This window comes from Aythya ferina (genome assembly GCF_964211825.1).
Source record: "Aythya ferina genome assembly, chromosome: 1".
NCBI classification, from domain to species: Eukaryota; Metazoa; Chordata; class Aves; order Anseriformes; family Anatidae; genus Aythya; species Aythya ferina.
In genome coordinates, this window is record NC_140296.1 from 80,921,224 (window position 1) to 80,946,563 (window position 25,340).

Genomic DNA, 25,340 nt, shown 5'->3' on the forward strand with positions numbered 1-25,340 from the left:
TGGCTCCTGCCCAGCATTGCTGGCTACACTTAGTGCCTGCAGTGCGATGGGTTAGCAACAACAACAGCAAAGGCTCTCCTTCATTTCCTTTATATGCACATCGTGCAGCTTTTCAAACAGTGCATCAAACAACACCGACTGGAAATTTCCAGGCCCATTTCCTGTCTGGTGCATGCTCATAAAGCAGGATTGTCTGTACAGTACGTAGCTGCAGCACTGCAGAAAGTCAATAAAGAGCTGACCACCTCACCTCTATCAAAAGCAGTTGAGAAACCCTGCCTCATCTGCCTTATTAAAACCACACTTGACTCCTGCAGAGAGACATAGCTGGAAACCTTGAAGAGAAGGAATAAAAAGGAGGCTGAGCTTGCAGTGAGTATTCTCCTTTTGGCTCTTACAGTAAGGTTAAAGAGTGTTTATTGTAAAATGAACCAAAAAGGCAGATTCATTAAAATGTTGCATAAGTGTGCGCATTTTGCTTGAACTTCTGACTCTCCCGCATACAGTATGACACAGAGATAAGATGATTCGTTATTACAGCAATGAGTAGATTTAAATAGCTCCCTAATGGATTTGCGTTTTCAATTTAAGGATGTATATGCGTATATATGTGCACATGTGTACGTACTTATTGTTTGTAAGGAAGGGCATGTTGTAGAAATAGATATGAGAGGTAGGATTTATGCTGCAAAACGTATTTCAGTATGTGCGTGGAAGGCTGCCTGTTTTTTTTTATTCCTTATATAAGAGTAATCGATTGAATGTTTGCCAAGCTTTCAGTAGGATCCATCAGGAGTCCCCACCCCCACCTTCTCAGGGCCTGCTAGCTTTTTCTCACCTTAAAATGAAAAAAAGAAAGAACTTTAACAGAAAGATCATTGCTTTAGCTTAATACTGTAAGATTTCAGAGATTGAATTTTCTGATAGTAATGAAATGAACCCTGAGTTGTGCCATGAATTTGATTGCAGCTAATTTGATTTTTGAGATGCTCGACAAAGCTAGCCCATTAGCTTTAGCCTCACATGCTTTGGATTTGTACAAAGCCGTATTTATATATATGTGTGTGTGTGTGTGTGTATATATAAGATGAAAATCTCTCTGGTAACTCAGTTGTTTGTAACAATTAGTGTCAGTAAGTAGTTACTAACTATAGCCCTGCTGCACGCAGTATCCGGTGCGTTGCTGGCCATTAATCGTGCTGTGTTTATCGCTGTGGTGGCACAGGGTTGGTTTGTCTTTTCACAAGGAGAAACACTGCTGAGCATTTCGGCAAAGAGACCTACACGAGCTCCGTCCTGCAGCTTTTTCCAGTTCAGATCTTCATGAGACCGGTCATTTGAATAGGAGCGACTCGTGTCAGAAAGGATTTTTTTGGCTGAAAGTCACAATTTCTATTTATTTGATGTGCCTCCGCAGGCTGTGGAGTGAAGTGCTCTGGTTGTCAGTGTCTGCCAAGAGGGAATGATATCGGGGTGGGGCATCCCACAGGACGGCCCCAGTGTCTTGCCTGTTCTCTTTACACTGTTTACTCTTGTTCAGCAGTTAATAAGGTGGTGGAAGATAGCCTTTTATATGTATATATGTAATATATAAGCAACTCCAGATAAGGAAGCATTTGGTGATGTCAGAAAACTAATGGCACAAGGCTACAGATAACCAGGAACAGCATTGAAGGGTTGATCGTGTCGGGGGGAAACAGAAGGGAGGGATCTGCAGCTGGGGGAGATTGGTCACTGTGGGAAAAATTAAGGAGGATGCTGTTTACAGGACGGGGGATTAAGAGGAACCGGGGAGGGAGGAGGCGAGCCGCGGGGCCACGCAAGTCGGGAGCGATGCCGAAAGTTTTCCAGGCGATGGCCAAAGGTTGAGCCGCAGAGGAGACAACTGCCACGAGCTGCTCATCGTCCGGGGAGCTGCCAAAGGTTGGTCCTTGATGCAAAAGGTGCGACAGCTCCCGCACTGCCACCACCTTGGGATAATGTGGAGATGTCGCATCTGACGTTTCTCAGGCAATGCCAGCTAGAAAGGAAACAATTTTACACATCAGCAGTTTCTTATGATTAATAATATTATCCTGCCTTAATTGAAAAATGGGCTGGGGCCCTTAAGAAAAAAATTAAGCTGCAGGAATTAGTATCTAGCCTCTTTCTGATGAATGTATATTTTTACACGCCGCATATTACTGTCTGGGCTTTTAGAAATAATAGTGCAGCGTATTGTAATAAAAAAATCGTCCTGTGTTGTTTGTAGCTGCGTGGCACCGTGCTGTCTGGCTGAGTTGACTTTAAGAGCCCAAATGCTCGGGTAGAGCCAGTGTGAGGATGCTGAAATCCTTTTAGAGGGAATTTATGTACAAATAGGAGGGTGATGTGTAGGCTCCGGGCTTTGCTATCAGTTGTTATTGCTGAGAGATATTCACAGGCAGCTGATGCCAGACATAGCATTAGCGGTAGTCAGCGTCAGTGCCTTTGTGGAAAGTCGGTAATAAAACCCGAGCGGGCTCCTGTTTGCGTGATTTTCAAACATCGGTGAATCATTTTAGGCGGCAAAGCCAATTGCTGCTGGGGTGAGCTTGTGCAAGGGTCTCTGCGAGCCACTTTCTCTACCTAAACAAAGCTGGAGAGGGAGCAAGAAAGCTGCTGCCGAAGGAGGGGAGGTGTGCTGTGCCCGGCGGGCAGCTGCAGCCGCCTTCTCCTCGGAGGACCACAGCTTCAGCAGCCCCCGGGGAGCGCCTGAAAGCACGGGGATGTGCGAGACGCCAGCGTAGCACCTCGAAACGCAGACGCCCTGTTCCCCCCACCTAGAGCTTGCAGGTACTCCCATTAGCTTCAGCGCTGCCAACCCAAACACTGATGAGTCAAATCTCCCTGGAAACCATGCAGTGCAGAAACCCATGCGTCTGGAGTCACTGGTGCTGCTCTGTGTCTCCGGCAGACAGGCACGAGAAGCTCTCCTCCTCCTCCACCTCCTCCTCTTCCTCCTCTTTCTTCTCCTCCTCCTCCTCCTCCTCCCCGGGGAGCTGCGATGGCCGCGCTGCGCAGGGAGAGCTGGAAGGAGGAGGAAAGGCCGGGCTGGGAGCGAGGCGGGTGCAGGATGCTCGCCTGAGGACTCAGCCAGGATCAAAGGTCTGTTTGGCTACCTTCTCCTTTGTGTTTCGGCCCGTGTCCCTGTTAAGGCAGACAATGGGGAGGTCGGTGTTAAAGTGCTTCCTTCCATCCCTCCGTCCTTCTCCCCCCGCCCGCCCCCGTCTTCTTCGTCCGTCCCTGGAGGAAACGCGCGCCTCTGCCAAGATCCTGCCTCGCGAAAGTAAACAACCCGAAATTACAATAAAATGCTGAGATGTGCTGGGCCTGACACTCGGGAGCCGCGCGGCGGAGAATGATAAAAAGGATCGTCTATAGTTAGCCTCCGTGAGAGAGAAAATATCCCCCGTCTCGGGCGGGTCTCCGAACCGAGCACGAGGACGGGGTGGATGCAGAAGAAGGGATTTCTTCCCCAGACCCTAAGGTCCTTAGGAGGTTTATCTCGCAGCATCTGTCAGCAGCTCGCTGGCACGTCGGTGGTTGGCCGTGGCACAACGCTGCCAATATTTGGGGCTCTGCCCTCGTGTGCCCATACATGCTGCCGTTGCGTGATGTTTTGGGAGCCGGTAGCGCACTGCAAGCCCCCCAGGTGAATAACGTGAGCTGCAACTTGTTTCCTCCAGGGTTCTTCCACATAATTCAGACTACGGCAGCCCTAAATGGAGGTGTAATCCCCGGGAGATGAGCCGCCTTGGACGCTTGCCAGTGTAGCAGGCTGGGTAATCTGCACTGTCATCAAGATTTGCGGATTAGCTCCAGTGAAGCTAGTTGGCTTTGACGTTTCATTAGGGAAGTTTTCGGGAGTTTTTCATCCCCGCTCTTTCTGCTGTGAAATATAGATGAGGTAGTTGTGTTATCCTTGCACCTTTTAACATTTGTGCAAGTCGATACCGGCACTGCAAACATCTCTGAGCCACTGAGGATTTTTTAAATCATTGCCTGTTTAGGAAAGACTCCCTGGGTCAAAGGCTAATTTTGTAAAGGATCTGCTCTCCCCAGTGCTAACCAATAAATTTTCATCTGGGTAATGTACGTTACCGAAATGTTACCTCCCAAAGAAGGGATAAAAGCAAACGCTGCTCATCCTATAGCCTGCAAATATTTTGAAAAGTGACCCAGAGCATCCGTAAGATGGCCACTCATCAAGGTCTCGCAAGAGCCTTAGAGGACATTTAGTTAAAAATCAAAATGCTAAATGTAGGGGAAAGAACCGTGCGTGTGAGGAGGCCGCGTGTAGCAGTGACAGCGCCGTAAATTGTCTGCAGGGTTCAAGGGAGCGGGGAAGGACGCCGTGTCCTGAAGTCACTTGTTCCCAGCAGAGACGTCTCCGCTGATAAGAGCCGGTTGTTGTTTGCGGTGACAGTGATCGAGGAGGACAAGGTAAAGGCTCACCCCGTGAGCTCCTGCAGCGTTTTGCAGAAACCGGGATGTGGCCTGCTTTATTTATCATAGCTAGAAGCGTGCCAAGGTTTCCTGCCTGCTGGAGAGCATGGGTGCTTGTCCTTGGAGCTTCCTTTGCAGTCTCCCTAATGCCTTCCCAAATTTTCTCCACAAATGCACCCACAGGGACCAGCGATACCTTTGGGTATTTACCTTGCTCTACTAAAAAAATACAGAGTTTATATAAGTGTTGGACAGAATTTTTTAGGGCTTCAGCAATTATCCATCATTCATGTCACAGTAAACTGTGTGTAAAGAGACCTTTGTAGATCTGGAATAACAAGGAGTTGAACTGAACTGCTGCGGAGTGTTTCTCTGAGAATTTATTTGAGGGAGAGGGGCACGTTCAATCAGCAGAAACGCATCCTACATGAAGGGCTAAACACCTTGCAGGTGGAGAGGTCTCGATTTGGGATAAAGCAGCATTTCCTGCAGCATGCATTCCTGCAGTCCAAAAGATGGAGAAAGAGAATATAAGTGTGTGTGTGTGTGTGTGTGTGCACATACATACTGTTCCTGTTGAAGGCAAACATCAATTTTGATGATCTGAATATTGATAGAGCAGTTTAGGAATAGTTTGTCCAGGGAAGGTGTTTGCACTGTTGTACTTGCCAGCCCCGTGAAATCAGACAACCTTCCAATCCATAAATCACAGCACAGTATTTGCCAATCCAATTTCCACGGTTGCACTGAGCAAGCAACGCTATCCAAAGAACATTATTTAATCAAAGCAATAAAACCAAAAAACGGTATTGATTCTCCTTTGGCTTCTTCAGGTTCTTGTTCATTTTGGCCTTCGAAGATATGTTGATGTGTTTCAGCTGCCATTTTATTTAGTTGCTTTATTGCTAAGATTGGAGGCTTTTTGCTAAGTCATGGTAACCCTTTGCTGTAAAGCTTGGGACATGCTCCGTGGTGTTTGCAGGTTGAGCGTGACACCTTTTCTAGCCATTTCTGCTGTTTTGCTGATTCGAGACCTTGGGGAGCCCAAGGAGGGCTGTGGAAGAGCGCGTGGGTCTGCCCGAGGACGCCGGTTTGCCTCACCTGCCTTTTTGCAGGGCGGCCAAAACACTGCAATTCTTCTCCAGCTTTCAAAGTTGCGGCAGTGCATCACTGCCTCGCTTGTGGCCAGAGGTGTTTTTCATCCGTCTTCGGCAGCTGCTGCAGAAGGACAGTAGACATCTCACGGTGAGGCTCGGTTCTGCAAGCTAAGGGCATTGCATCAATCAGCGGCCCTTCATTTTCACTCCCTCTGACTCTTCCCCAATAAACTCAAATTTCCATCCCCTCGGTGTTCTTTACAGCTTTGTGCATCTTATCCCTTGTGTCAGCAGCTCCAGTTTTTTTTTTTTTTCCTCATCATCATCTTCCCTACAGCAGTCACACTGCTGTTTTATTTTTTTTGGATGTTTTCCTGCCCAGAGGTCCCTGCGTTGGGCCCTGCACCATCTCACTCTCTGCAGCAGGCACCGGGTGTCCCCAGAGCTGGGTCCTGCTGGTCTCACTGCCCGTGGCAGGTCTCCATGTGCTCCCACTTCCTTCCACAGCAGCCGCTCCTGGGGATAAATCACGAGGAGCATCAGCGGAGTGGGCTCTCCTGGGAGGATGTGCGAAGGATGAGATGAGTGGTGGTGTTTGGTGCCTGCTATCAAGTGGTCCTTTGATCTGGAGACAACCCAGAGGTCCTTGCAGCTCTGCGATGCAGATGTCAGGAGCTCTTCATCTTATCCCCCTTCCCTCTCTCTCTGCCCCTTGCTTCAGCTTTTTGGGACGTGCTCCTGACCCCGTGGGCCGGCTGTCCTGGCTGCTTGCTGAGGTAGCTGCGCTCCTGGAGTCCATCCCCTACGCCTCGCCGAAGCTGTTGCACAGAAGTCCCACCAAACTGAAGGTAGAGCTTCACAGCCCGTGGGACCCGATATTAGGGCTAAATGCATTTTTCCCTCGGGATCAGCAGCAGACTTCTGAGGTGGGTGAGGAGAAGAAACTGGTCATACTTACCCGCAAGAATCCCGAGCCTGTACGCCATCCTTTTCTCCAGCCATATGTGCAAGGAAAGGGGTGCAAGTGAAGCATCTGAAGGAAGATGTGACAACCTGACCTCGTGAATGTGCTGAACAATGGCTGTGTGCCGACACTTGTGCTCGCTGGTCAGCACGGTTGTCATCCCCAGCTTAAAAATAGCTCTTGTTTTTCCTTTGTTTTACCCCCCAAACTTACTCTCCGAAGGCAGCTGTGCCTGTCGCATGTTTAAAACAGATTTTTCTTCACTGGGCGTATGGAGGAAGGTAGAGGAAGTGATAAATCTCTAGAACCAGTGTGATAAAACAAACCATCTCCGAGGGCCAGGCACTGAGCCTTTCCCTCACGCAGTGCCGTGGTGTGGCTGCCCCACGGACGGCAAGGTGAGCGCTGCCTCGGCGGGACGAGGCTGCCAGAAGGTGGCTCTTGTCATCGGGCAGGGATGCCGGGGGGTGAAGCTGCACGTCTGGGGTGCCATCTGCCAGCAACAGATAGATTTGGGGAGCTGGAGGAAGAGAATCCACCGTGGTCGGAAGAAAATAAGTAACAACTCTGGGGGGGGGTTGAGGATTTATGGCTTTTCTTCCCGCTAATAATCTGAAGAAAATCCATCATCCTTCCTCCCTGGTTTTGACACGGGAAATACTTTGTAGTTAGTTATTTCCTGCACTCCCTGTTAGCATCAAATCGATAACAGGGTCAAACTACCAGCTACACGCTCGCCCCTTTCTTCCCCGTGCTGCTGCTGCTGCTGCTTGGAGCTGGGGAGCAGGCGGCTGCGGATCCCAGCGGCACAGCTTCTGCAGCCCCACGTGTCCGTGACACCGATGCCCTGCAGGACAGCGGCTCAGCTTCTCTCCTACAAGCTCTGGGCCACCTCCAGGTGGGCACCGAAGGGAGGATGCAGGGCAGATGCTTTCGGCTTGCCGTTGTCCCCCATCTGCGAATCTCCGAGGCGTGCTCGTCTCCTGAGTCACATCCGTGTCACCCGCCGGGCAGCGTGGTGCTGGGGATGTTGTTCTCGCGTCACAGGGATATTTTCGGGCTTTCTTCTCACCGTGACCTTTCAGCCTCCTACCGCATTTCCTGTGAGAACGGGAGCTTGTCCTTTCCCAAACAACGTCTTGGTTTCTTCGGGCGTTTTCCAAGGCAATGCGCATGAAAGGGCAAGCTAGGACTGCTGGAAAAACTATGTTAGGTGCCTCTCCCGTCTTCTGAATATTACCTGCTTGATTATTTCTGTCCTGGTAGAAGGGTTTGAGAGTAGACATCAAAACAGGTTTCCTTCTGTCATGACCACTGCATGGCCAAGAAGTGTCGCCTCTCCAGCGGTCGGGCACGCGGGCAGCCCTGCTCCCTGAATGGCAAGCGGACCACCAGCAGCCACGATCTTGGTTTTAGATGATGCCACAGAAGAAAATGCCATCCTGATGTCCGAGTGCTCTCAGTTCTTTTCTCTATACCTGAAATTGCCAATTAAACAAGATCATTTCTGGTGAGCCAAAAAAAAACCACCTAGCCCCTTTGGAATTAAATTGTAAGCGGGTCTGTTTTCTTCTTGGCTCGGTCAAAAGGCTTTTGTTTGATAATGTTCAGATTTTTACCCACCAACCACCATAATTCTTTTGGTTTTAATTAAAGATTTTTTTTTCCTTTGCACTAGACTGATGCTAAACTGGATTCACTAAATCTTCTTATGCTGTAAGTAGCAGTGACCCAGATAAACACATTTAAAAATTCAACTACTGAAACTACGCTGTGTTGCCTTTGCAATATGCAGCGAGAGAAATCTAAAATAATTCTATAAATTTACAAGGGCGGCACGCAGCTTCAAATCATTAAAAGTAGATTCATAGACTAATTTAATTCTTCTAAATTACATGCACAAATCTGCAGGAAAAAAAAAAAAAGTGTTACTTGGTTTGGAGTCAGACGCTTGAAAGTTACAAAGAGGCCTGTGAAAAAATTGCTTTTTCCTTCTGCATCTGTACTTTTGCAGAAAAACAGAGGCCTTTTGGAAAAGAGGGGCTCATTGATTGTGTATTTACGAATACATTCTGCTGCAGCCACACAGGGCCACGAACACAGGTAACCACGAAGAGGTTGCATCGCTTTGCTCCTCTGTGCCCGAGCTCACAGCTCTGGTGGTGTCTTGGTGTCAGGGCGGGGATCCAATCCCACCAAGCTCACCTCGCACCCAAAGGCATGGCCTGGGGGAGACTGCATTGACAGACGTGGATCAAGACATGGACATGAAGACGTCTCCATTGACTGTATCGAGATGAGGACATCAAGACTTCTCCACTGAAGGGGTCAAGACATGGACCTCAAGACTCCATTGAATGGATCAAGACATGGACATTGCCAAAGCACCTTGTTTGCCTAGGTTTAAGCAAACTCTTTCCAAGGCCCCCAAAATTGTGGCTCAACAGAAAGTGACAGGATGCTACCAGTGGTTTCAGATGTTCATTTTGTGTGTTTTCTGCCAGATCAGGGGATGGAGGCTGGTACCACGGCCCACCAGCCAGCCACACAAGCCCTGCTGATCCCTGGGTGCTGGCAGGGAGGGCTGGGGGGCGTCTCTCGCACCCTATAACTTGCCCAAATGCAGAGGTTCACATTTTTTTTTTTGTTTTGGTGAATTTTTAGACCACAGAGTCAGCTGTGTTTACACAAGGAAGAAATATATGCTATCGGGGACAATCGGATAATAAACAACCTTTAATTAGCGCAGAAGATGCAATGGGACCTAATCCTTCAGTGCCTGTTTAGACAGCCAAACCTAAACAGCAGGGTCCGTCGCCCCACCACGCTGCTCTGGGGGGGCCAGGGGAGCCCCAGGCTGCTGCCACCATCTCAGTACCCACAGATGGGTGGTGATGAGGGGCTCAACCCAGACCAGGGACCGCATCCTGATCCGGGGACGGTTTGCAGCAGATGAGGATGCTGCCCCCTGTATTCGGTGGGTGCTCAATGGCTTGTGTTTTGAGCAGTTTCTTTGGTTTTTGGTTTTTTTTTTTTTTGATTTTCCAAGCTTAATTCCAGCACAGAAGACCCTGGGGTGGCAGTGGTACCCCTCACTGGCAGCCATCCCACCCAGACAGGCAGCATCGCCTCAGCAGGCACCGAGGTGGCCTGCAGGATGAAGACTGACAGAAAAATTTGCTCCGGAGCTGCACCAGTGTGCCGAGCCATCCCTGTCCCTCCAGGCATCTTTCTGCGCTGCCTCCCGAACGCCACACCTCCCAGCCAGGCTGTCGGAGTGGCCCGCCAACGCTCCCCGAGGGCTTTCAGTCGATGATGATGGATTGCACCGAGCCATTAATGCAGCGGTCTCATCTGGGAAAGACGTAATTGCCGCTCCGTGTCTCACCGCTCCTGTGAGTTTTTTTCGGCACGTGATAGCGTGTGCTGCGATGGGAAGGGCTGGTGACGAGCGCCGCAGTAAATATGTCAGGGGCATCCTTCCATCCTGCTGCCAGCCGGCCGACAGCGAGGTGGGGACGCGATAAGCACAAAATTTGGTGTGATGCAGTCATAGCGATGGATGCACTCTCCGAAAGTGTGATGGAAAAGCATGGGCAGCACCGATCTGGTTTCCTCTCGCAAGGCACATCTGCAAAATAGGTTTGCGTTGGCTGGTTCCTGGTGTCAGGGAAATAACATTTACTTTTGGACCTCGATGGGAAGGGGGGAAGAGGAAAGCTGGGGGAGCACAGCTGCAAGGAGCAGCAAGCAGGGCGTGCGCCTCCCTGGAGCCATGCTGCTGTAGTCCAGATGGTGAAAACTGGTGAGGGCTTCTCATTGCACACATCCACGGTGCAGGGTGGCATCTCATGCTGGTGCTGTCTGGCATTCAGAGGGCTGGCACCTCATGCATGACAGCAGGACCGAGGGAACAGGTCATCCCTGCCTCTCCCCATCACACCAGGAAAGGCTCAGTGCAGCCACTGGGGTGAAAGGCAGCGTGTAAAAGGGTGTGAGAGTGAGAGAAAACAGTGCCTTTTTCCTCACATCACAGGAATCCAGAGTTTTTCTGTCTTTTAAACAAAATGCCTGCGACTGCTTACAAGTTCTTGCAAGGATGAAAATGAGGGGCTGCTTTCTCTTGAAAGTTTTTCCATCCACATCATTTTAGATGGGATAGGACAAGAACAGGGTGAGTTTGAAATCTGATGTGGCTGTGCTTTCTGCTTCAAAATCAATGCTAGCATGATGCTGATGAAATGCCGGGGTTGGTAAAGGGGTCAGTGAGAGGGAGAATCCAGTGAATCTGGCACTAGGAATACAAAGCTTGGACTGGCAAGCCGAATGAGCTTTGGGTTACTCGAGTCAGTGGGGGAGGATGAAGCATTAAATAACCACGTTTTGCACTGCAGAAGGGAAGAGTCTACCCTTTTTCTCCCTAAACAGCACCCCCATACTCCTGCACCTTGGTAGCTGACCATGCCCCTGAGTGAGACCCTGCCCACAGGAGGAGAGAAGCTGATGGCTCCGTGTTGGGTTCCCTGTGCTCGATCTTCTCATTTGGGCTTGGATTCAGGGAATTTCTTCCCTGCAGTCACAAACTGGCTTCTGCTCATTCATCCCTGTGGCCTCGAGAAGGTCCAGCGAGGAGGGCCAGGCACGTGGAGGTGCTGGGGTGGACGGGGTGCCCATGGTGCTGGTGGCATCTCCCTTGCTTCTGAGCTGTGGGACCCGTGGAGGGTTGCTCTGGTGGGCATCGCTGGTCAGGAGGCACCTGAAGATGATGAAACATCGTGGCATAATGGGCCCAGGGTCAGGTGTTTCACCTGCAGAAGACCCATAGCAGCTTAAAAATGGATTCTGACTTGACCTGGTCAGGTGAAACGAGGTGACTGGTGTGCATGGAGGTCCCCTTCACGTGTAGCTGGGAGTGATACAGTCACCTCGTCCCGAAGGGACAGGCAACGGGGGCAGCCTTCGCCACGCCAGTTCTTGTCAGGGTAATGGGAAAGATCAAGTGAACACAAGAAAAACATCTGAGCCTGGGATCAGGGAACTGCGTCAGGACAAAACAGGGAGCCGAGGGTTTCTGAGCAGGGAACAAATCTCTGCCGAGGAGCTAATGAGGCTTTGAAGTTGTTTAACTGACATCAAACTCTGCAATCCTTTGCAAGAGCTGCAGTGCTTGGAGGACTGCTTAATAAAGCTCTTGACTGGGAAGGAGCAAATATTTTATCAGGCTGAGTGCTTTTTGTTGCGGGTTTGGGGGGAAGCGGGACGGGCAATTACATTTAATTGGTGTCCTTCCCCTCCTGTTATCATTGGGGTATCGATTGCTGGGAAAGCAGAATGCATGTTTTCTAAAATTTACTGTAAAGCGACGGCTCTCTTGTTTGTTTTGTTTAGCTCTGTGCTCTCAAAACAGCTCATTTTTCTTTGCTTCGCTGGCAAATACAATGTTTTGATTGAAAGCGATACCAAATAATCAGTTAAATGGGATTTTTAATGTCAGGAAAAATTGTTTAAAATATTTTTTTCCCATAGGAAAATCACGCAGTTCGCTTTTCAAGCCTAAGAAGCCTCTTAGTGCCAGCACGAGCCTCCTTTCTCCCCGCAGCCTCGCTCCAAAAGCCAACATGTGGGCGCAGCGTGTGTGTAGGCACCGTGCGGGCCCAGGTATGGTGCACCTCGGGAGCTACGGTGCCAGCGCTGTCCCACACAGTTTTTTACCTTTAATTTACAATTTCTGAGGCTGCTGCCGTCTCGCCCTTCTCTGAAGAAGAGCTGCGGCCCTTCTCTGGACAGAAACAGGGAGCGTGGAAGCCGCAAGGGCCTGCGAGGTCGAAGGGATGTCAGCGGCCTGGGCGGCACGTGAGCCAGCAGTAATTACGGCTGGCAAATTTATATTTGTCCTTCGCGTGTCAGGTTTAATGCATCGGATCGCCGTGCGCTGTCTGAGTGGGTTGGGCTTGCTGCAGGCTCTCGTAGTGCGCCAAGGGGGGGGAAATAAACCACATCTGGAAAGGTTTTCTCCTCAGAAAGTTGCTGCGAGGTCCTTCCCACCGCACAGCCTGGAGGCAGAAGGGACTGGGACGTGCGGTGGATGTGAGAGACTCGAGCAGTTGGGAATTTTTAGCGAGGCCTCTCAGTCGGGTGTAAAAATTCACTGCAGGTTGAAATGTGTCAGGCCAGCGCTCTGTTCGTTCATCCCCCAGCGCTGTCTGTCTGTCCCCTGCACGCCGCCCTTGGGAGCGAAGGCACCGGTTTCGGATCTGTGACAGGATTTTTTTTTTAAATTGGCCCGATTTGTTTTAAAATGAGCAGAAAGTGTCTCCTCTCCTCCCCAGAAGGGATTGCAGACTACGGGCTGTTGGCAACAGCAGTGCAGCTGGCAGATCTGTTGCCCTCGCCCCGCTCGTGCAGGCCCGCTCGGGGTGTCTCACACATCGAGCCCCTTTCTGGGGCTGACAGGGCCACATTTGGGGTGTGTCTGTCAGCCGGCAGGAGGGTGAAGGGCTGGTTGTCTCAACAGACACCCTGCAGGGGTCTCCTCCTCTCCGAGGGGGTCACCACCAGCCTTCCCGGTGCCTCTGCACCCAGCCAAGACGGCGACACCAGCAGTGTTGGTGGGGATGTGTGATGTGAAGCCTTTGCTCCTGTCGGGCGGCAGTGACACAGAACAAAAGTCACGGGATGCAAGATGATTTATAGGTCCTTGCTGTCGGTACGTGCCCTGGCTGCCCCCTTGCTTATTTACCGCGGATGGATGCGGAGGGAGGGGATGGGCTTTGGCTGCTGAGGACAGGTGGGTCCAGCCTGGGGTCCTTACACAACCCAGTTCATGCCATTAGGTCAAGAGATCGAACTGGGCTATGCTGGAGCACCAGGACCACTGCATGCGTTGCACCCACAGTGTGGAGAGCTGCGGTCCCACACAACAGCCCTGAGAAAAGTTGGCGGCACGGCCATCAGCAGGGGACAAAAAAAACACGCCAGAGTTATCGCCGCCCTTTTAATGGCATTTCTGTACAGCTAACATATCATTTCCTGTAGAGTTACACACATCATTGCCTACTGCCATGAACTTAACTCTTATCAGCACCCCGGTGGGAAAACCCCAGATATTTACAATAGCTTTCTTTTCAATGTTGGGAGCTTATTTTCAATTAAAACAAACAGCAAATTAAATATTAAATAGATAAGTAGGGAAAGTGAAATTAATTGATTTTCCGACACTGAGGTGAGGTAGGCAGAGGAAACTTAAGGCAATTTTACTGAGCTGTATTGCCTCCCTTTGCATTTATTAGATACATGAAACTAAGTTTTAAAAACTTTTAATGTTTCATGCGCGGCGAAGCAGCAGTCGTCAAAGAAAAAAGCAGCACATGCTTCAGGTCGGTGTATATTAAAGGGGAAGGGTGGTACAGCTCTCTCTGTTAATATCAAGGCTGGAAAGCGCCATTCAGTCAGAGTCCTGTCCACACCACCGTGGGTTTTTGTACCCTGTTCTCGACACTCATCGTGTAAAGAGGGAGTCCGGGAGCCACAGGACAGCTCGCTGGGCAGCTCCAGTGTTGTTGGGGAACCACATTTGGCCATGCCTTAAAGTTAAAAAAAAAAAAAAAAAAAAAAAAAAGGCAGCAAGGGAAAGCAGGCATCTCTTCAAGGTGTCTGATGGTGATAGATGAGCTCTGCTTTCCCTCGCCTAGATATTTCCTCTGCCCTGTCGCTTTTTAAAGCAGCAGTGGGGGATTTTATTATGTTTTATACTTTCATCCTCTGCGGTTATCTGTCTCTCTCGCCGTGGGTCCGTACGGCATGCTAATCCCTCAAGGCTCTTACACAGCATAATTTTCATCTTAATTTTTCTATTTCTCAATGTTAAACGGCTTTGCCAGGGGAATAGAAGGTCATTTCCTGTCCCCACCAGATCATTCGTTTTCTGTGAAAACAGAGAGATCTCACGCTTTGCAAACACACAGAGAAATCAGCAATAGCCAGCCTGGTTTGCAAAACACTCGTCCGTGCCGCAGAACCGAGAGGAGCCGAGGTGCTGCTGCAAGCTGCAGAGGCTGAAGGGCTTGTAAATGGCTCTTTTGAAGAAAGAGGCTGTAGCAGAAGTATGAAATGGCTTTTTAATTCATTAACAAAACCAACAGTGTTTATTTCTTTGACTTGAATCTGCTGAGCAGTCTCCTCATTGTCTTTATTTTTAGAAACGTTAGCTCTTTATTTTTCCAAACAAGACTGGTCTGATTTTTTTTATTTTTATTTTTTTTTCTGGTACCACTACTTGTCACTTTCTGAATAAGTGATTTTATTTTTCTCCTGCCTTTCTGTGCTTGGGAATCTCTGCCTGCCTGCAGTCTGTTTCAGCCAACGCTGAAAAAGGAAACAAACAAAAAACCTCAGCCCTGTACTTGTGAATATTTTCTTCAGAACATTTCATGAGATGAAAAAAATCATGAATTATTCTCCCTAAGCCAGCAGCAGCAGGGGAAAATGAATGACTCATCTGTTTACTTTTTAAAATCCTTTTTAAAAAAATCAGATGGGCCTGATGATAAATTATCAGAATTTTGCTCGGCCAGCCCCAGCTATTAACTCCCGACGTTGCTGGAGCCTCGCGCTCGCCGTGGCATCGCGCTGCCAGGCCCGGGGATTTACAAGTCTCGGGAGAGACGCTGAGATTTCCCGCTCCCCTGCCTTGGCCATGCTTTAGCCTTTGTTCATGGGCTTGGGTTTTTTTGTCTGTCCCCGTTTCGCTTGCAGGTTCCTGCAGCCAGCTACATGAGTGAGTAATTTATGTGAGTAGCAGAGCCAGTGGAGCTATCTGGGTGTGTTTGGACAGGGATATATCCCAAGGCCCAGGCTCCTCACACCCATTTCAGCGTCCTGCTGCCCTCTGTCTCGTCTCGCCCGAGCAGCAAACGTGACCCAAGGATGCGGGGAAGCACCCGGGGCCGAGCCAGCGCGGTGGTGACAGTGCACAGTTCGCCCTTGGGTAGCAGGATGCAGTTGCGTGCAGGTGAAAAATGTAAATTTGGGGTGCTTTTGGTGCTTCCCCATGGTAACAGAGTTAAAAATGGACAAGTTTCCATGGTGATTATTACCGCAGGATGCGCTGCTCACTTCAGGAGCGGCACAGGCGGCGTGGCGGTCCTCCAGGCAAAATCTGCAGGCGTAAATTATTTACTCTTCTAAATAAATGAATGCACAGCAACATTAATTAATTTTTTTTTTTTTTTTTTGAGGGGGAGAGGCAGGGTGTTCATCTTTGTAGGAAACAGGCTGCAAATTTCGCTGCCATCACAAACAGGAATGATCTCGGCCCTTTTATTTCCATTGACATTTTCCGGGTTTAGATGAAGGCGTGGACTGGCAAAGTGGATTTGAAGTCGTTTTGGTTTTTATCCCCGCTGCCTTTTACGAACCAGGTGTCTGGTTTGAGGGACTGCCCACGTCAAGTGGGGCAGGTGCCGGGGTTTGGCTGCGTTTTGCTCTGGGCTTCTTCCTGTCGGGGGGAGCGCGGCCGGGCTGCTTCGTGACCTGCCAGAGCTGCTGCACCGATGGCCCGACCCGTGCTGGTAAATCCCTGCAGGACCAACAAGGGGCGGCTCCTGTGGGGGAACCAAGGACCCTCTGCCCATGATGGGACGTTTCCGAGCTGTGTATGTTTAGAAATGTTGGGTTTTGTGCTTTGGCTGAGCTAAAGCCGCGTGCTGTCATTACGTGAGGCTTTGTTTAAATCTGTGAAACGCAGCAGTGCCTGAGCCCCTGGGGGAGCCTGCCTGCAGGAGGGGTGGTGTCTTGACTGCAGCCAGCCCTGGAGTCCTTTTAAATTATCTGTGTTTACGGCTCAATACAAGTTCCTCAAAACTCTTCGCACAGCACTCAGGGACGTCTGTATACACAGCACCCATGTATATATTACTGTGGTGCGCTGTGGAGCCCTTACCCCGAAGCGTGGAGACATTGAGTGGCCTTCCTTCGGCGACGGCGTCCTTCAAGGCAGTCACAAATATTATGTTAAGGGGGAGATTGATGCAGTGCCTAACCCGTCTTTCTGCCTCGCAGGCCAAGCCATGTCGGTGCCGGTGCCCCCGGCAGCCCCGCTGACAGCGATGTGAGCGCGGCGCCCGCGGAGCCCCGCAGCCCTGCGAGATGGAGGAGCTCTACAAGGAGACCCCGAACCTGCCCATGGACGTCACCAGCCCGCCGGCGGCCATGGCCAACAACAAGCTGGAGAACGGGGTGGCCCAGCTGATCACGGCCGAGGCCTGGAACATCAACTCGGCCGACCTGATGAAGAAGGCCCTGTCCCCGCTGGTGACCGTCCCCGCGCCCTCCATCCTGACGCCGCCGGCCGAGTCGCAGAGCGGGGTGGCGCTGAAGGTGGCGGCCACCGTGCTGCAGCCCATCTGCCTGGGGGACAGCCCCGTCGTCCTGCCCATCCACCTGCAGGTGGCCGGCAGCGCCGCCCCGCAGATGCCGGCGGGCAACGCCACCCCTTATGTCATGACCACGCAGGGCCCCGTCCCGCTGCCCGTCCTCCTAGAGCAGCACGTCTTCCAGCACCTCAACTCGCCCCTGGTGCTGCCCCCCGGCGCCGCCTGCCCCGCCAGCCCCCTGCACGGCGGCCTCTTCCCGGGCTCCTCGGCCCCCGTGGGCCAGCCCCAGCTCCTGGACCCCAAGCCCGCGGGCCCGGGCCAGGAGCCCGTGCTGCCACCCGTCTTTCAGACCCCGGGCTTCGCCGCCGTCCTGCAGGACCTCTTCCCCTCGGGGCAGGGCGCCCTGGGCTCGGCCCCCTGCCAGCCGCCCCCTGACTATGCCGCCCTCCCGCCCCAGGCCTTCAGCTCGCCCCTCTCCCCGCTGGTGCCCCCCGCCACGCTGCTGGTGCCCTACCCCGTCATCGTGCCCCTGCCCGTGCCCGTGCCCATCCCCATCCCCATCCCCATCCCCGTGCCCCACGGCGCCGAGTCCAAGGTGGCCCCCGACCCGCCCAAGCCCCCGCTCTTCACCCCGCAGCCCTGCAAGGGCACCCAGACCCCCCTGGAGAAGGAGGAGACGAAGCCCTTCGACCTCGTCCCCCAGCGGGACTTCCCCCAGCTGAGCCGCCACACCGTCATCAAGATGGGCAGCGACAACGAGGCGCTGGACCTCTCCATGAAGGGGCCGCCCGCGCCACGTGCCGGCGAGGCCGCACCGCCACCACCACCGTCCCCCGAGGACGGGGCGCTGGACCTGTCCCTCGCCTCCTGCCGCAAGCCAGGGGGGCCACAAGGGGAGGCGGCCGGCACCAGCCCCGCAGCCGAGGGCAGCCCCTCGGCCCCACCAGCCGCCCCCTTCGCCCCCTCCAAAGCACCGGAGGCCGCGGGCAAGGCGGAGGCGAGGGCGGCGGGGCCCGGGCCGGGCGAGCTCCTGAGGCCACCGCAGAAGTGGCTGGTGGAGCCGGCGGGGAGAGCAGGCTGCGAGCCCAAGGCCGGCGGCAACAACATCGAGATCGTCAGCACCTCGCAGACAGCCAAAGTCATCGTCTCCGTCAAGGACGCCGTGCCCACCATCTTCTGCGGCAAGATCAAGGGCCTGTCGGGAGTGTCCACCAAAAACTTTTCCTTCAAAAGGGACATGCCCCAGGACTCGGTGCTGCAGTGCTACGACGTGAAGAGCCAGCCCGAGCCCCGGGACAACGCCGAGGCGCTTAGGAAACCTGTAAAGAACAGGAGCGTAAAGCTAAAGAAAATGAACTCGCCCGAAATACACATTCTTCCAATCAAGAAGCAACGGCTCGCTGCCTTTTTTCCGAGAAAGTAAATTATGGGTTTTTAGAATTTTAAGATTATTATGGAAAAAAAAATAAAATAAAATAAAAAAGATGCACTTGGTTTTAAACTCATTTAAAACTTTAAACTATCTTTGTAAGTTATTTTTGGGGGAAGGGGGAGAGGAGCAGATGTAGAGTCCCTATAAGCTGGGTTTCTTTCCTTTTTTTTTTTTTTTGTTTTTGTTTTTGTTATTGAATTTTGACTTTTCACGGGAAACTGAATAAAAAGCAACCTATTTTTCAAGCAGATTGCACATTTTGCAGCTTTAATGGAGTAACGGATGAGTCAGAGGGGTAAGAGCTATTTTCACTGCCATGAAGTGCTTTGATGATGTAACTCTTCATAACGGCTAGAATGGAAATTTCGAAATAAATGTTTGTACGTGCTGACCGGCTGCGCTATCTCTGTTGTTTCGTTTCTGAAGGGCTTTCCACGCCAGTGGAGAGATGTGAGTGTACAATGCAAATAAACGCCCTGGGAGGCCATGGTTTGGCACTCGGTGTGTGGAAATCAGCTGGAGACGCCCTCCTGTACACCGGCTGTTAAATTCAGGTGGCTCATGACTGAAAACCCATCCCCAGGGAGGAACGGCCACGAGAACGTAACAATTTGGGCGGGACACTGCCTGTGTGCGGCTATACCTGTTGGGTAGAAAAACTCCTTTTTATTATTTCAGATGCCGTGTTCCCTGAACAGTGCTGTCTGTGCAGAAGCAGCAGTTGTAAGCCCATCATCTGGGCAACGCAGCACACTGAGCGTGCCTTCCCTCACCCCTCTGCAGCCAAACTATTTCCAAAAGCCCCCTCCTGAGCAGCTCCGGGAAGGCCGCTGCAGTAGCTCTTGCAATAAGTTGGCCAAAGCAGCAGCCTCTGGCTTAGAAATCCCGTCCTCAGGCGCTGGCGTCACCCCAAAATCTGTTGAAACTCGTGAGGAAGGTGCCAGCTCACTATCCAGAAAACGCCTCTGCCTTCCGAAGTTGGGAAGGGCACCACGCTGCTCTTCTTCTGGGCTGAGGTATCGCAGCCCTCTTGCTTAACATGAAAAGTCAGGAATTTGCACATGGCAGGGATGCTACACGGCGTCAGATTCTGTCAAACTCCTGCTTTTTAAAATATATTTTTAAAGCCTTTGTTTTTCCCCCAAAGCTGGCAGAACCGGAGACGTTCAGAAGAGCTTAAAGTGCTGACGGATTCATTAATGCTTTGTCATCTGACAGCAGCTTTTTAAATAACCCCGTTCCTAATTGAAAATGCTCGGCTACTTTGCTTTGCTCCTTCCAAGAAAAGTCCCCGACGGCATGTCTCACTCCATGGCTGCTGCAGCATGGAGGCAGAGGGTTTCTAAATCCCTTGGGACAGCCGTCCCCGCTCTCCCTGCCCCGCTGCCTCTGTGGGGCCAGGCTCAGAGCACCGAGACCTTCTGAAGAGGGAGGTTTTGGGTTTTTCCAGGGCTATGCAGGGGCAGTGCCCCTCAGCAATGCTGGCTGCAGGTGCCCGCAGGCCGGGCTGGGCTCATCCATCCATGCAGGTACCTCTCGCGTGTGGAGCATGAGCCCCACATCCCCTCAGCACGGGGGAGAGGCACTTAATGACACTGAGATCGAGCACCTCCAGCTCCTCCTCGCCGCCAGCAGGTTACGGGTTTTGTGTATGGGGCCATTAGTTTCCTTTAACGCTTTAACTGCTTCCGAAAGTTGTGTGTGAGGAGAAGGCTGGGGAGCTGTGTGTGTGATACACAGGGCCTCCGCTGCTGGTGGCTCGTAATGGAGACGTTAATGCCCCGCCTGATGTTGGGGGGAAAGTCATTAAGCGGTAATGGCAGCAGGAGGAGGATGTTTTACAAGGATGGGGGTGAGCCAGGTAGAGAGAGGAGCAGCGCAGCCCCCGGGACGTGCAGCACCAGCAGCAGGAGGGGAGGCGAGGTAGCTGAGACACGAGAGCAGGGGGAGAGGCTGAACGTCGTGTCAGGCACTCTACACAGCACAGATAAACCACACGCCAGATAAACCACACCGTCCTGCACACCCCTGCCGAGGTTTGACCCACGGGGCATCACCAAATTCATTCAATTCTTGCACGCTGAAGCTCAGACGGGCGCCGAGGTGGCCGCCGAGCACCCAGGGGAGCGCCTCAGGCAGGCTGTGCCCCTCCGCTCCTCAGCACAGCGATCTGACAGCACGCCACCCGCTAGCAGCCCTGGCCAAGGATCTCAGACAATGAAAGCAGCATAAATCAGCATTACATAATATCCCGGTGCCAGATGTTTTGGTTTCTCTCTGTGCTCGAGTTTATAAAAACACGCTGAAGCGCTCGGGCAAAGGCCTTCTGAGCTGGCTGGGATGGGGTCCTGCCTCCCTGCCTTCAGCCAGCCCACCACCACCACAGCAGTGATGTGACTTTGTGAAATTTGCTTTTTCACTCACTTTTCTCTTCTTTCAGTGCTTCCCCCCATGCTCACTGAAAGTTTCATTTTTCCCAGACGATGCCCCAAGCTTGCCAGTGCTGGATGCAGAGCGCCCCGCGGCCGCCCTGCGCACACAAGCAAATCCCCTAATTCCAGCGCAGAAAACACGTTTTCCACAGTTGTTAAAATCCCGGTATCCCACCCCTGCTAGGAAAATCCGTTCCCTTGTTGAACCATCTGAAGCATTTCTACACATTTGGGGAGAAAAATTACTAACCGCTAAAATATTCAGCGCCGCTTCGTGGCCACGTCCCCCAGGCTCTCCTGGAACAACAGCGTTAAGGTCTCAGCACGGAAGTTACGGGGGTACTTCCAAACAGAGCGGGGAAAATTAAACGAGCAAATGGCAGGATACGAGCTAATAGAAGGGAGCTCTGCTTCCCAGGTAAAGCACTTGTTTTCACTGTAAAGAAATTGGTGTTTGCAGGGAGTGCTGGTAATGCAAACCGCATCCCCACCAGCCCGTGCCTGGCCCCCCCGGCTCCCGGGATTACTAATGCTCTTCAGCCCGCAGCTGTCTGAGGACGGCCGCATTTTCTGCATTGTTTTAATATCATCCTTCTCACCACATCCTCCCCGACAGCGCTCCCATCCTTCTCTGCTTAAGAGCCGGAGATGATGGGCAGCGTTTTGTCCAGGCCTGGCACCTCACGGACCGGAGCTACCAAAGGGCAGGACACAGAACGAGGAGCTCCCTCCCGCTGGGAGAAAACTCCTAAAAGTGCAAAAAAAAGCCCAAAAAGTCCCATCAGTAGGCACGGGAAAGCTACTAAAGGTGGGAGCTGCTGCTGCAGAAGTCATTTGCTGTCTGTTGAGACCTCATCAAAGGGAAGGGACTGAAACCCCACCTGCGCTCCACGCTGTGAAGGTATCGAGTGGATTTTGGTAAAATGTGCCCCTTCTGAACGCCAGGTAGGTCTTTCCGAAGGGTTTGAGTACGGGATTGTTCCATTTTACCTAAAACCAACAGCACTTCTGGTGGGAAACCAGTTCGCATGCTGGAGGTAAGCAGGACGGGCACTGCGGCTCCCGTGATAGATGCCAGGAATCGTGCCAATAAAACCCAGGCAGTCAGGAGAGCTCGGATCTCGTGAAGCAGATGTTGGAGTCTGGTCAGATCGCTCCTACCCTGAACCCAGTCAACTAGACCGACGGGGACTACAGTGGGAGACAGTCTAGACATAAATAGGATATGAAGACATGAGGTTGTATGAAATTAAACCCCATCCTGTGCTCCTCTGCGGGTGTGACCTGAAAAGAAATCACATAGAGAGCGAAATGGAAGCAGTGGCTTGTTCCATTAGGGAGAAGCAACTGAAGGACAGAACGAGAGGATGCCCCAGGAATCGCGTAGGGAATCCAAGGACTCAGCCCATGCTTGCAGATGAGATCTTCTCGAGAAGTCCTTGGCATGTGCTGTTACGGACAGGCCCGTGGGTTCTCCTTTAATCACACACCACAGCGCTCATGCTAAAGAGACACATAATGATTTGCAACTGGCTAACAGCAAACCAAAGGGAGAAAAACACCCATTTTGACACAAGATGAAATACTTCACACCCCTTCCATGGCTCAGAGTGTTAACCTCTAACTCTCCGCCTTGAAATCCCAGGTCAAGTAGTCAAAAGACATGAGCTGTGACTCAGCAATCGCTGCATCCAAACCTGAAACTGTGTGAGCTCGTACCTCCACCTGGCTTCCTCCTTCTCCTCCCATTTTCCATTACTTCATTCTCCATATATTTTCCTTCCCGTGTTCATGGCACACAAGCCGTATCGCTCACCCCTGCCTTCCATTTCTGTTTTCTTTCAAAACACTTAAACTTTCCCCAACCTGTTCATCTCCCGTAGCCACACACAAACCCAAAGGCAGTTTACAATTAATGCACTACGACGGTGAGCGCAGAGATAAATGGAAGCAATACGTTCCCTGTGGCTCAGCTGAGCACTCCTTGCTCCGGTCCTTTGAAAACACACAAAGCAGCGTTAAGTTAAAACACAGCAAAACAAAAAACCCACACCCACAAAGCAGCCACCGCTGCCCACTGAGCCTGATAAGCAAAAGCTGCCATCTCAGGCACAGCACTGGCAGGGTTTTGGTGCATTGCTCAGGTGGGCCAAAGGCATCTCTGGGCTTGCAGTGGTTGAAACAGAAGGAAAACAGATCCCCCGTGGAGAAGGGAAAGCAGCTCTCTGTAGAGCAAGCAAGGATCTCCAAGGAGGCCTCTGTATTTCTTCTAGGCCTTGGAGATCCAAGTAGCCTCCTTGGGACACGCACCTCAAAGCCCTGACCGATCTCGTAGCTCACCCCTAAAGCACAAGCATTAAGCCAAAGCCAGACTAGAACTGAGCATTTATTTAATTCTGCTCTCCCCACTGCTGTGTTCATGCAAGCACACGCAATTAAGAGGCAGCCCGACAAACGGAAAGCTCTTTGCAGGCCACACCTTGAGTAGCAGAGCACTGCCTCGGGTGAGAGGCCTCTGCTCCTAGCAGAGCACCCAGGCTGGGACAGAAATCGGTAGCAACAGCACATTGCACTGGGATCATGCAGTCAAGATGCAGGGCCCTTCCCTGATTTTTTCAAACCGTGCAGGAGCAACAAGCACGTGCCAAAACCCCTCCCTCAGAACAGAGGCTCTCCGGCAGAGATGGAAGCTGAGGGAGGAATTGTTCAGACCTGCCTGGGAGCTCCACTCCGATCTCAGCAGCGTTAGCACAATCGCTTGGAGGAACACAGCACTGCCATAACTCATGGGAAAACAACCCACGTGTGAGAAAATGAGAAATCCAGTGAAATCCCAGCCTTTTGTGCTTGTGAAACAGACTGAGGTGCGCCACCGTTCACGGAGGCCTTCCCAGTGCCTCACCAATCCCCCTCAGCTCCCACCTGGGAGGGTGGATGAGCCTTTGTCTTTCCCATCCTTGACCTCACCGCTGAGACTGCCAGCGCAGGGTAATGGCAATTACCATGGTGGTTTTGTGGCGTATTCATTTCCTTCCAGCTGTCATAACTAGAAAGGAATCACTGGCAGGAGCGTGTTCCTGCCAGCTTCCAGCCGTACATCTGTTCGCATTTGTCTGTTCGCACAAGATGGGATGCGAGCTCCCTTTCCTCCTGCGCTGGCATCTGTCTGCTCACACGATTTGCCCTGGAAGGGCTTTGACTTCGGAGGCTGAAAAAGTGAATCTCGGCGGATGAAAATGCCTTCGTGTATTTTAACAAGGCCAGAAGTGCCGGTGTGCAGCCTCCGCCATCAGCACTAACCAGTTCCGCGGCAGGTAATGAAAGCTGGAATAAAACTAGCAGCAGCCCATAAAGCTAAGGGGAGAAGCAGCTCAGGAAGGACTCCTTAGATCATACAGCAGGGCTGGGAGACTCCGGAGCTGGTGGGAGCTGATTCTCATTCAGATGGGACAAATTACAGCTAATCAAAATGATCTGCTAGGACAAGGATGGATGATTCATGTAAGGGAGGGAGTTAAAAGCCTATTGGACCACTGTAATGGCATACTTGAAGCACATGCAGGTCTCCCATCATCTCCACAGCCACAGCAGTAAGAATTTATTTAGGGCAAACAGAGGAGAATCCTTTAAGATATATGTGTTTGCTGTTTTAAAATTAATAATCTCTGGGGTTTCCGCTGTAAAAACGAATAAATAAATAAATCACAGCATAAAATGTCTCAAAGTTGCTGACTCAAAACACAGCGAGCTTACAACTGACCTCAGATTTTAAGATAAAGCCCCCAAATGGCTCTGCGTGATCTCAGAAACAACGGGAACACTGACGGGTTGGGAACGGGATCCCACGATCTGTGGGCTAGTCAGTAAGCTTCACAGAGCAAAAGATTGCAACCAAGGCTTGAGAAAAAAGCAGCAACCCTTTCAGCAGAGAAATGGATGTGAATCAGTTTCTGCCTCCCTGCATCACTTAGGCAATTCCAAGCAAGCACTTTTTACTCACTCCAATAGTTTTACATGCAATAAAAAAAAGAGAGGAGGAATATATGACCTCCGAAATTGATCTCAAGGGGTCTTTTTTCCTTTTTTTTTTTTTTTTTCCTTTGAACTAAGCCAGCCTATCTCTGTATAGCTTCAATTCAGCTTAAGCAGCAATAGAAACACAAAGGTGCCTTTTAACTTTTAGACCAGGTTCACACATCTAACGCTGGAACTAAACATTCATTTAACTCTATTATGTGAACAGCTAATCGACCAAAGGAAAAAAAAAAAATACTGCTATCCACTTCTAAAATCTGTTTCAGTCACACGCCGCTGTGTTAAAACAGACCACACTCCTCAGCTCCTACTTAGAACAGCAGACAGGGGACAAACCTAGGAACACTTCACTTTGCTTTCTCTACAACTTTCTACACATTGTTACTTACCAGTTACTATTTAAAGTCTACAGGAGAACGAGCTTTAAAAACCACACAGTTTTAGAGCAACTGGAGTCATAAAAGTCACTGAAGTGGTGTAGACAAAAAATGGGAAGACGTTCCATCCTTTCAGCCAATGTGACGTTGCTGTCTTTCATTG

The 25,340-nt window shown here is 51.3% G+C and overlaps 1 protein-coding gene across 3 annotated transcripts in view; it reads left to right on the plus strand.

Annotated features, from left to right (window-relative positions):
• The window catches only part of RAI2 (retinoic acid induced 2), a 32,525-nt gene extending 13,796 nt beyond the window's left edge, over positions 1-18,729 (plus strand). The window contains exons 2-3 of one of the 3 annotated variants that reach the window (XM_084505530.1): positions 6,286-6,490; positions 16,588-18,729. In XM_084505530.1, the coding sequence (XP_084361656.1) occupies positions 16,675-18,324 (1,650 nt within the window). In that variant the 5' untranslated portion in view covers positions 6,286-6,490; positions 16,588-16,674 and the 3' untranslated portion in view covers positions 18,325-18,729. Of the gene's footprint in view, positions 1-6,285; positions 6,491-12,162; positions 12,187-16,587 lie in introns of those variants that run through there. The other 2 variants (XM_084505531.1, XM_084505529.1) reach the window with 2 other exon arrangements.
• Positions 18,730-25,340: the final 6,611 nt, after the last annotated feature.